Source organism: Manihot esculenta, chromosome 14 (genome assembly GCF_001659605.2).
Source record: "Manihot esculenta cultivar AM560-2 chromosome 14, M.esculenta_v8, whole genome shotgun sequence".
Lineage (NCBI taxonomy): Eukaryota > Viridiplantae > Streptophyta > Magnoliopsida > Malpighiales > Euphorbiaceae > Manihot > Manihot esculenta.
The window spans coordinates 25,500,091-25,511,756 of record NC_035174.2 but is presented as its reverse complement, the minus strand read 5'-3'; the positions used below and the strand labels follow the sequence as shown (position 1 = coordinate 25,511,756).

General features: G+C 27.4%; 1 protein-coding gene across 1 annotated transcript; it reads left to right on the top strand.

Annotated features, from left to right (window-relative positions):
- The first annotated feature begins 5,589 nt into the window (after positions 1 to 5,589).
- On the top strand, positions 5,590 to 9,348 carry LOC110607491 (probable inactive purple acid phosphatase 28). The gene is made up of 4 exons (XM_021746618.2): positions 5,590 to 5,959; positions 6,039 to 6,186; positions 7,759 to 8,186; positions 8,713 to 9,348. The coding sequence occupies exons 1-4, from the start codon at positions 5,774 to 5,776 to the stop codon at positions 9,163 to 9,165; spliced, it is 1,215 nt and encodes a 404-aa protein (XP_021602310.1). The 5' UTR covers positions 5,590 to 5,773; the 3' UTR covers positions 9,166 to 9,348.
- The last annotated feature ends 2,318 nt before the right edge of the window (positions 9,349 to 11,666 follow it).

The window sequence follows — 11,666 nt, the reverse complement described above, 5'->3', positions numbered from 1 at the left end:
TATTAAAAAATCTAAAATATTTCTGATATGGAGGAACTAATTAGTAAACTTTTTAATAATTTAAAGGACCAACTAATAATTTTTTCTAAATTATAGAGACTAAATAGTAAAATATTTAATGATAAAATTAATTGAATAACTAATTATTAAAATTTTTAAAATGTCAAAAATATTTTAATATATTTTTTAAATTAAAAAAATTAAATAATAAATTTTTTCATAAATTAAATAATAATTTTTTATTTTATTATTAATAAAGATATTTCTGAAATTATATTTATTCCACCAAGCATAAATCATGGATTTCCGTCGAAATTTTCCACAGAGAGACTAGATATTGTGGAAATTAAATTTTAAGAATAAAAATATTATATTTTAAAAATAAAAAATAAAATAATTAATTACACTATATTTTAAAAATTAAAAAATAAGTTTTTTATTTTAAATTATAAAAAAGTAATATTTTATTATTAAAAAATAAATTATATTATATTAAAATTTATTCGACTTTTAATAAAAATATAAAAATTTAATTAATTAAAAACTTAAATTAAATTTATTTAATCATAAAAAATTATAAAAATTTAATTCGACTTATTTTTATTTTTCTATTAAAGATGAAGCATCATTTTCTAGTCTCTCTTTAAAGTTTCTCTTTAAAGCGTCTCTTTTCAAAGCTATGGTTGTTAGCGGGCAATTCTTTTAAGAAAATTTCGAAAAGAAAATTCATTTAAGAAATAAATAAAAGAATACTTGTAATTTAATATATTTTTAAATAAAATTTATATTTTAATTTATAATAAAAAATTCTTTCGATTTTACAGCAAAACAAAAAATTTACTCTAACTTGTTATAAATAGCATTTTATTTTTTGATATTTAATAAAACTTGTCTCTGTATTTTTTAATTTAATTTTTGAAAATTTATTTATTATATAAAATAATACTTTAATTTAAATTTTATATTTTTAAATTAATAATTATATTTTTATAAATTAATCTAAATATTATAATTTCTAATAAATCCATGTACTTACAAATTAATTTATTTTCTTATTAAATTGTAATATTTCATATATGAAAAAATAAAATAAAAGTATCAATAAAATAAAAATTAAATAAAAAATCTGTTTTTTTCCTTTTTTCCTAACTAAAAAAATCACTTAGAAAAAAAAAAGATATAACTGAATTTTATTATCAAATACAAGATTTTAAAATTTAATAAATATGAGATATTAATTTGTAAAGAATATAAATACTTACTTACGATTAATTTATTAAAACGTTTTTCTAATGATTTAAATGAGTAAATTTTTTTATCAAATAAATTAAAATTGGTAATCCATAAAAAAATTGTGTTTATATAAATGATAACTTATGGACTTAATGTGAAAACCAATATTGTAGATCTCCTATCTTTAATTAGAAGTTTTTCTGTGTAATACCTAAATTTTTTTATTAATTTATTTTAATAATATAATTGAATATTTATCTTTGTATATCTAAATTAAAAATTAAAATAAATTTATTTAATAATGAAATTCTTAATCATACTTAATTTTTATAATTATAAAAATAGCTTTAAAAATAAGTAAAACTTAATATCTTTGTTTTTTAATGTGTATATTTATTAAGGGTGAGCAGTATTTAGTTTAAATTGAAAAAATTGACCGAATTGAATTAATTTAAAAATTCGGTTCAATTTTTTATTCATTTCGGTTTGATTTTTAATTTTAAAAATTTCAGTTATTTCGATTTGATTTTAGTTAAAAAAAAGAATAAAAAAATCAAACCGAACTTATTAGTGATAATAGTATATCATTTTCAATAATATAGATAAATTAAATCGTTAAAATATTTTAATTAAATTTTAAAATATTAAGAATAAAATGTAAAAAATAAAAAATTTATTAAAAATTTAAATTAATTAAACTGAACTGAATCAAACTGAATCAGACCGATTCGATTCAGTTTGATTTTTGATTAAAATCGATTTGGTTTGGTTTTTATAAATACTAAAATTTCAATTTTGAATTTATTTAGTTCGGCTCGATACAAATCAAACCGACCGAATGCTCACCCCTAATATTTATTAATGGATTAGAGTTTTATAATATGAATTTTTAATTTTCTAATAAATATAATAGAAAGAGTTTCAAAGAATTTTTTTTATAAAAAAATATGATGATTAAGATAATTTCTGGCACCTTATTGAGTTGGGGGTAAACTTTAGTGATATATATATATATATATATATATATAATATGACTTTTAAAAATCTCAATGAATAAATAAAAGTATTAAATAACTAATTTTTATATGTTTGTGATAATGTTGTAGGAAATCTTAATGAGTTGACTATTGAAGGTCTCCAGTCCAATGGAGATCAAAATCTACCTAAACAGGATACTATGAAGGTAAAGAAAGATGAGGTTGAATTCTAAGAGCAACAAAGGCAACCTATTAAAGTCAAGGAGTCTAATATGACTAGCAAAGGATTGACCCTATGAGCAATATCATTTTAAGAATCAAATAATTGGTGATATATCACAAAGGGCGACAATTAGATCCAGTATTAGATACATATATAATAACTGTAACGACCCCAAAATGGACTGTCACCGGCACTAGGATGCAGGTCGGCTTAAGGCCGCCAGAACCCGTAGCAAGCCTGCTATACTCTCTGTGTACCTGTAAATCTCATATATTTTCTGTGAAAATAAAAACTCTAGCCGGGTATTACAATAACGTTACATTCATATCTTATAGAAAACCTTAGTTTATAAACGAGGCCATTAATGATGAGAGTGGGATCTTTGTCATGCAAGAAAAACTCAATTAATTTCAAAGGAACAAGGGCTGGACCTTAGTTTCTAAACCTAAATACCATCCTGCCATAAAGTACCAAGTGGGTATTGATTATATATGCATCATATTTGAATTTTAAATTTTTTTCAAATAGATGTAAAGAATGCATCTTTAAATGGTTTTATTGAGGAGATCTATATTAAGCAACCTCCCAATTTTGAATATCATAATTTTTTAAACTGAATATTTAGAGTTTGGTATGAAAGATTAAATAATTTTCTTTTACAAAATGATTTTTTTAAAAGAAAAAGTATATACAATTTTTTTTATTAAAAATCATGGAAATGATAGTCTTGTAGTACAAATATATATTGATTATATTATATTTGATACTAATGTATTCTTTTGTGAAGTTCTTTTTTGGCTTCAAATCAAGCAAGTTAAGGATGACATTTTCATCAGTCAAGCTAATTACACTAAAGAGCTTATCGAAGATTTGGACGAATAGTAGCAAGCATGAGCTTAAACACTAAGCTTGATAAGGATGAAAAAAGTAAATTGATTGGTGAAAAGCTATGTAGAGGAATGATCAAAAGTTTTTTAAATCTCACTGTATCTAAATTGGATATCATGTTTTCCATATGCTTATTGCACATTTTCAATCGATCCTACAGAGTCATAATTGCATGTTGTCAAAGACATTCTTAATTATTTGAATGACACATTGCATTCAGGATAGTATTCTAGAAATACATCTTTCATTTTTTACTCTTATTCAGATGCTGACTCTGTCACTAGTATCATTGATAAAAAAAAATACCTTGGGTACTTTCCAACTCGTAGGACAATCTCTTATTTCTTGGTATAGTATGAAATAAAATTTAGTTGTATTTTCAACTACTAAAGATGAATATGTAGTAGCGGGTGTTTATTATAGTAAAGTTCTTTAGATTAATCAATAATTAAGAGACTTTAAGACGTCTCTTGATCACATTCCTATCAAATGTGATGATACGAGTGCAATCTATTTAATCAAGAATCTCGTTTAACATTTTAGAACCAAATATATTGACATTTGACATCATTTCATTCATATTAAATGGTGATGTTGTTCTTAAGTTTATAGATACAAATAATCAATTTGCTGATATTTTCACCAAACTTTAAATAAAAAAAAAAGAAATAACTTCGTTAAATGGGAGTCGGGAATGCTAGATGGTATTGAGTGTTGATTGTTAAACAAAAATTGTGATTTTATTATTGAGTGTTGATTTTAAGCAAAAATATGCTAGATGGTATTGAGAGTTGGGAATGCAATTAATTTAATCAACAAAAATATGAAAATTATTGAAGTCTTGATATTTTTTTTATCTTACGTGATTTTATTTATTTTATTTGCTTAGAGTATGGTATATGTGATTGATATTCTATTAATTGTTAAACTGCAAGCTTGTCTTCGTTTTTTTTAATTGTAGTGAATAGTACTCTAAATTGGTAAAATTTTATTTTAGAAGTTTTTTATTAAGTGTTTTAATTCTTTTATATCAAGTTTAATTAACATATTTAAAATGTTATCAAGTAATTTTTTTTTAAATATAAGCTTATTATGATTTTTATATTTGTAGTGCAAATAGTGTTCTATATTAAAAAAAAATTATTTCAAGAGTTTTGATTGATTTTTTTTAAGTCTTCTATCAAATTCAATTAACAAATTTAAAATGGTTGTCAATTTGTTTTCTCTAAAATACAAGTATATCATGGTTTTTGTGTTTATGGTGAATAGTAATTTAAATAGTATTTTTTAAATTATCAAATTTTAGTTCAAGTTTACTATATTCTAAGTTTTTTCTAAAGATCATTTTAATCTATTTTATTTTTATAAAGCTTTTGAAACTATATTTAGTATGAAATTCATTGTTAAAGTGTCTATTGGTTGAATATTGAAACTTTATGGATAGTATAGCGAATAATGCTTTAAAATTCTCCGCAAGTTTTTTTTCTTCTGCCAGTTTAGGTTCTGTTTGTAGGAGGGATATCTTATCATTTTTTTAACCTTTTTTTTTGTTAGAGTATTAATATGGCCTTTTCTACTAAATCATTGGTTACTAACATTATTCCTACACCAACCAAAATTTCTAAATACAAGTTAAAAGGGCCTAAAGTTTTAGAATGAAGTAGAAAAATTAGGATTTACTTATGAAGTGTCAACAAAAATGACCATTTAACTCACAATCCCCCATTGATAAAACTAATCAAACTTGGCTCAAGGATGATAATTGTTTACTGTAATATTTGGCTAAATTCCAGTGTCGAGCGAATCTAGAATCTCGAAACTGAGAACTTTATAAGGATAAAGTGGATTTTTATAAAATGAATTTGAAAGATTTTATGATGTATTTTTTTTTAAAGAGAGTTTTAAAAAAGTTTTAAGGTTCGGTCGCCGAACCTTCAAATTTGGCTGCTGAAGGTGACTTCTCCGGCCATCTATAAAAGGGGCTCTGCCCGAGAAGGAGAGAATGTTTTCTTAACTCAATGGGACTTTAAAAATGCAATAGTTTTTGCATTGGTCAAGAAATACATGCTCTCGCAAGTTCATTTCATTATTAATTTTATTTTTTCAGGTTATATGAACCTGCTTATCAAGGGCGTTTTGCACAATGCTCAATACCTATACGATTTTGGCTTCAATTAAGCTTAAAATGAAAGCTTCGGTTTGATTTGGCCCAAAAGTGTAAATTGGATTTTCTTTTTTAATTAGAAAATTGGGTTGATTAAACATTGAGAAAAAGTATGAGGTGGGGGTATTTGAAGTTTCTTCCAAATATTTTTCTGGCTCCGGCCTGCTTTCGTTCAAGTTATAATAAGAGACAGAAAAAGGAAACAAATAAATAGAAGTGGTAAAAGTTCAACAGAGACAAGTCTGATGTAGGTCTCTGTTCTGCTTATTGTTTCTGGTAATTTCATCAATGGAATCTGCAACGGCCAAATGGGTATTTTCCTTCCTCTATCTCACCATAATCCTCTCAGTTCTCTTCTCTCTACACTTTCAAATCGCTCTGAAATTGATCATCGGTCACCATAAACCTCATCTCAAGAGGTCCCCAGATCTCCCTTTGCGCTTCCGAGATGATGGCACCTTCAAAATCCTTCAGGTTTCCCTTATTTTTGGAATATATTACTCTCGTTTATCCTTGTTTTTCCCGTAACCTGATGTTATATGTGTGAATGCAGGTGGCAGATATGCATTACGGTACTGGGGCAGTGACTCGGTGCAGAGATGTGTTGCCTTCTGAATTTGACTTTTGCTCTGATCTTAACACCACTCGCTTTCTTGAGAGGATGATTCGATCCGAGAAACCTGATTTCATTGCTTTTACAGGTATACTTTTTTTTTTTTTTGGGCACTTGAATGTTCTTTTTCGTGAATGTCTTTTTTCTGAATAGGTAGTAAGAGTACAAGGTAGTTTCTGTTGATAATGAGTGAGAATTAAGTTGAACCTAACCTTATTAGCAACTTGCCAATTTAATCGTTTCACTTATAGAAATTTTCAGCAACTTATTCTTGGTTGTTCTGAATCTAACTAAAGAACCGATCTGAGCTGTTAAGTACCAAACATAATTTATTTTCTGTTTCTGGTTCTTACTAAGAACTGAACTGGAACTGTTCCAGAACTATATACCAGATCAGTTACAAAATGAAAATTGATTTTATACATATGTTTTTCTATAATTTTGTAGTTATATATATATATGTGCACTTATATATATTATAATTATGAACAATTTCCATACTATTATTAACATCTATTTATCTATATTTTCTTAAAAACTTAAGTTATAAAAATACTAAATCACTTTATTATTCTTAATTATAAGTGTATTACCATATTTATAGTATATTAATAATTTTTTATATATGTACCCTACAACTAAAGATTATATAGTAAAAAAGTAATTAAAATGTGTATCAAATGATATCTTTATATTATTATTTTGATGCTTAATTTTGTATATACATACACTTTATATAGTTTTATAAATAATTTAAATGTGTATATTATATATATTATATATATATATATATATAAAGCAAAAGAGAATGGATTTATACTTCTTCCGGTAAGAAATGAAATATTTAAATGATTTTTCATTGAATGACTATTCATCTATTTATTTTAATATAAATAGCAGCAAGATGGAAAAACTGTGGTTCAATTCAATCTTATCCAATGTGGAATTAGGATATAGATGTAAGCTAAGTAAATCAATAGATAGTTTCATATATATATATATATAATTTGCATTAACAACTAACTTTAAAACTTAAATAGTAATTCAAGTATAACTTTTCATGAAAATAAAATTGCATAAATTTATTTTAAAAACCGAGAATCAAACACGAACCATACCACACCAAACCAGAACCAAAGAACTGTATTGAATTGGAACCAAAATAGCAAATAATCCAACCGGAACTGTACCAACATTTTGGTTCCGCTTTTGGTTCCTAACTAAATCCCTAGCTGGAATTGGAATTGGAACCGCACACTCCTAATTGTCTCCTTTAGTGCTCTAATCATAAGCATGGAGATAGTTTATTATGTTGCTAGATTTGGAAGTGATCTTGTGCTGAACTTGTCACTTTAATATTGAGAGTTAATCTTTGGAAATAGAGACACTTTACTTTGGTTTAAGGCATGACTTACTGTATCTCTGTTTCTGAATTATGGACGTTGAGGAAGATTATGTATCTGAAATGCTAGGCTAAGTAGGCACTTGGTTTTTTAATCTGAATCCTTATTCTTTATCTATGCTTGACTAATGGTACTTGTAGGCTTCCCTTCATTGGAACTGGAGCCAAATGATAGTGAAGAAGTGTAGACATCTGTTCTCCCTCTCTTTCCATTAAATGTGTCCAAATGACTAATTTACTTCCATTTCCTATAAATAGGGGATAATATTTTTGGGACAAGCACAACTGATGCTGCTGAATCTCTATTGCGTGCTTTTGGTCCAGCTATGGATTCTGGACTTCCATGGGCAGCAGTCTTGGGAAACCATGATCATGAATCTACAATGAATCGTGAAGAATTGATGTCATTCATATCCTTGATGGATTATTCAGTATCACAAACCAATCCATATGCTGAAGATCCCGCTGGTTCTGGCAAAGGAGCCATGATAACTGACATTGATGGTTTTGGGAACTATAATCTCAGAGTTTATGGAGCTCCAGGTTCCATTTTGGCAAACCACAGTGTCCTTAATCTTTTCTTTCTTGACAGTGGTGCCAGAGAGGTTGTTCAAGGAATTCGAACTTATGGTTGGATTAAAGAATCTCAACTTCGTTGGCTTCGAGGTGTTTCTAAGGGATATCAGGTATGACAAACTGAAAACATACTGATGAAACTAACACTGGTTCCTTGATTACACCCTTTTTTGCATCTCATCTAATACATATAAACTACTTACACTGTCTAAATATCAGAAAATGGGAAAAAGTATGTTTCTGAAGACTTGAATTGAGATAAACAAACTACCATTTTTACTTAGGATATTATTACAAATCCATCAAGTTACTAAAAGAAAATGAAAATTTTCTTTTTTGTTAAAATCATATGATGTTTTGTTCTGTGGATTGGCTTAAATGAATATTGCCAACCATATTTTAGATTATATATTGTCTGTCTACTGTAGGACAGTGACTTTTTTTTGTGGTGTGGAAGTTATTCGTTACATTGGCTTCAAAACAATACTAAAAGGTATAGCAAAATACTAAAAAGTATAGCTGGATTCAGTTATTCACTCAGTTGTCTTTCTTTCTACCTAATGTACTTCCAATCCTCTCAATGGAAGTCTTCTAGATTTAGATTTCATTAACATGTTGCAGGTCGCAAACTAACAGGGACAAAAACAGGATCATCAGTTGGCAGAGGGTTCACTCTCATCTAGACCTCCGGCAATGGGTTTTTTCCATATCCCAATCCCAGAAATTCGGCAGCTGTACAATCAAAAGGTTGTAGGCCATTTTCAGGAAGCTGCGTCTTGTTCATTAGTTAACTCAGGAGTCCTACAAACCTTCGTATCCATGGGAGATGTGAAAGCTGTGTTTTGGGGCCATGATCACAACAATGAATTTTGTGGGAAATTAGATGGTATATGGTTTTGTTATGGTGGAGGCTTTGGATACCATGCTTATGGGAAGGCTGGGTGGCCGCGAAGAGCAAGAATCATACTAGCAGAACTTGGAAAGGGTGAGAAGTCATGGATGGGAGTGGAGAGGATTAGGACCTGGAAGCGTCTTGATGATGAGAAGCTGAGCAAGATTGATGAACAAAGCTTGTGGGAATTGGAGTAATCAAGATGGCTTTGTGCAGGTACCAATGTAACCATATCTTGCATGTCATTATATTTGTATATCCCCTGTGATAACGAGACATTTCACTGGACAAGCTTAGCGAGTTAATGAGACATTTTACTTACAAGCTTAGAAAGTTATATGATGTAGAAATTTAATGCAGGTTTGATTCCACTCAGTTCAGAACAATTTTTATTTACATAGTCAACTTTAGTCGTGAAATATGAGTATTTAATTTTTTTTTAAATAAATAGTCTAATTTATTTTTCCTAAAATTAATATTTGATTTTGATATATATTTTAGATTTTTTTTTAAAAAATTTAAATAATCCAATTCATTATCTATTAAATTCATATTTTATAGATTTGAATTTTTTTTTTTTAAAAAAATTAAATAGTCCATAAATCCATTAACTAACCTACCAATTTTAGGGGTGAGCATTCGGTCGGTTCGGTTCAAAACCGAACCGAACTGAATAAACCGAAAATTGAAATTTTAGTGTTTATGAAAATCGAACCGAACCGATTTTGGTCAGAAATCGAATCGAACCGAACCGGTCTGATTCGGTTCGATTTGGTTCGGTTTGATCGGTTTCGATTTTTAATAATTTTTTTATTTTCTACACTTTATTTTTAATATTTTAAAATTTAATTAAAATATTTTAATCTTAATATGATTTAATTTCTCTATATTATTGAAAAAACATATTATTATCACTAATCGGTTCGGTTCGGTTTTTTCTGATCAAAACTGAACCGAACCGAAATAATCAAAATTTCTGAAATTAAAAATCGAACCGAATCGAAATGTATAAAAAATCGAACCAAATTTTTAAATCGGTTCGGTCAGTTTTTTCGATTTGAACTGAATACTGCTCACCCCTACCTACCATCACTCATAAAATTATTGTTTTAATTTAAATTTTATTTTTTAAAATTTAAATAATGTAACATATAATTTTAATCAGATAAATTGAAATAAATAAAAATAAATATCAATTCTTAATAATAAGAAATGTGTATATAAATAAATTAAATAATGAATGAATAATTTATTTTATAAATATTCTTTTTCTTGAATTTGAAAATCTTGAAAATTACAAGTAAATATTTTAGATTGGAAAAATAATAGAAAGGAGAGAACATACGAGGCTAGGGGTGTGCGGTTTCAGTTTCGGATTTACTTAAAAATTGAAATCGAATCGAAATTTATTATGGTTCTAGTTCTGTCTTTTGCTGATTTGGTTCTATTTTGAGACCTAAATAGAAATCTTAGGATTTAAAATTTCTAATTTAAATTTTAATTACATGTTAAGAACATAATTAGCTTCCATCGATTGTTATAGCATAAAATTAGAATTCAATTTAATTTTTATTAACTTATTGAATAAATTCAAGGTTAATTTCACCCAAATATATTTAGTGTTATGAAATATTTGATTTTCCTGAACAATGGTTCTACGTAACTATTGTACTTGATTTGGATGGCAAACCTATGATCATATATGCTTAAGGTAAGAGTTAGGTAAAATATATACAATATGTTAAAGATAAAGAGTTGTCACCTAACTGATGTAGAAGTCACATAGAGATGTGATTAATAAATTATGTTATCTATATAATTTAATTTATAATAATTTATTGAAAAAATTTAATATTATTTAAATTAAATGAAATCCTAGCCGGCTAGGAGATTTACTGCTAAATTTCTCAAATTAATAGATAGAGTTATTAATTTGAATAAAATAGTGGGAGATTATAATTAAAGATTAAAGACCTTAACTTATAATTAGAAAATACATGACACTCGATGATAATTGGGCTTTTGACACCTTTACTCTAGTTGAACTTGTGCTGGAAAGGCCAAGCCTTAACTATACTAAGACCCAATACATAGGTCTGCTTCACATGCAAGTCCAAGCTTCATTTTGATGAACCGGACCGGGTTCGAGCCTATGCATGGGAGGCCTAACCATGTTTATCCTTCTAGTCCCGTGATGCTGAGGATCATGTCCACATAGCACCGGATGGAAATAATGGTCATTTGACGATGAGAAAGGACACAGGATGTCCGTATATACGGTCAGTATGACTATGACAGGAGGGTACAAATGCTTGACGACGGTTACATGTCGCTAGAGGACAAAAGGGAAAAGGAATAAAGGAAGAAAGGAGGGACAAATTGGACTAAACTTACCAAAATACATCTTGAGCCTACCATTTACTCAATCTCAGGACATCAAAATTAATAATTAATATTTATGCATTTGTAGATATTTTACCACATGAGTAATAACCTATTCCTGCATAGTATACTTGATACTAACAAATTAACTAGACCGAACTTTTTGGACTGGTATCTCAGTTTGAAAATTGTTTCTCATATAAAAAAAAAGGTTGTATATTCTCAATCAAGACATACCTGGTGTTCTTGATGAGAATACTAGTGATGCTGTTAAAGATAAGTACATTCGTCATATTAATGATGATGAGCAAGCTAC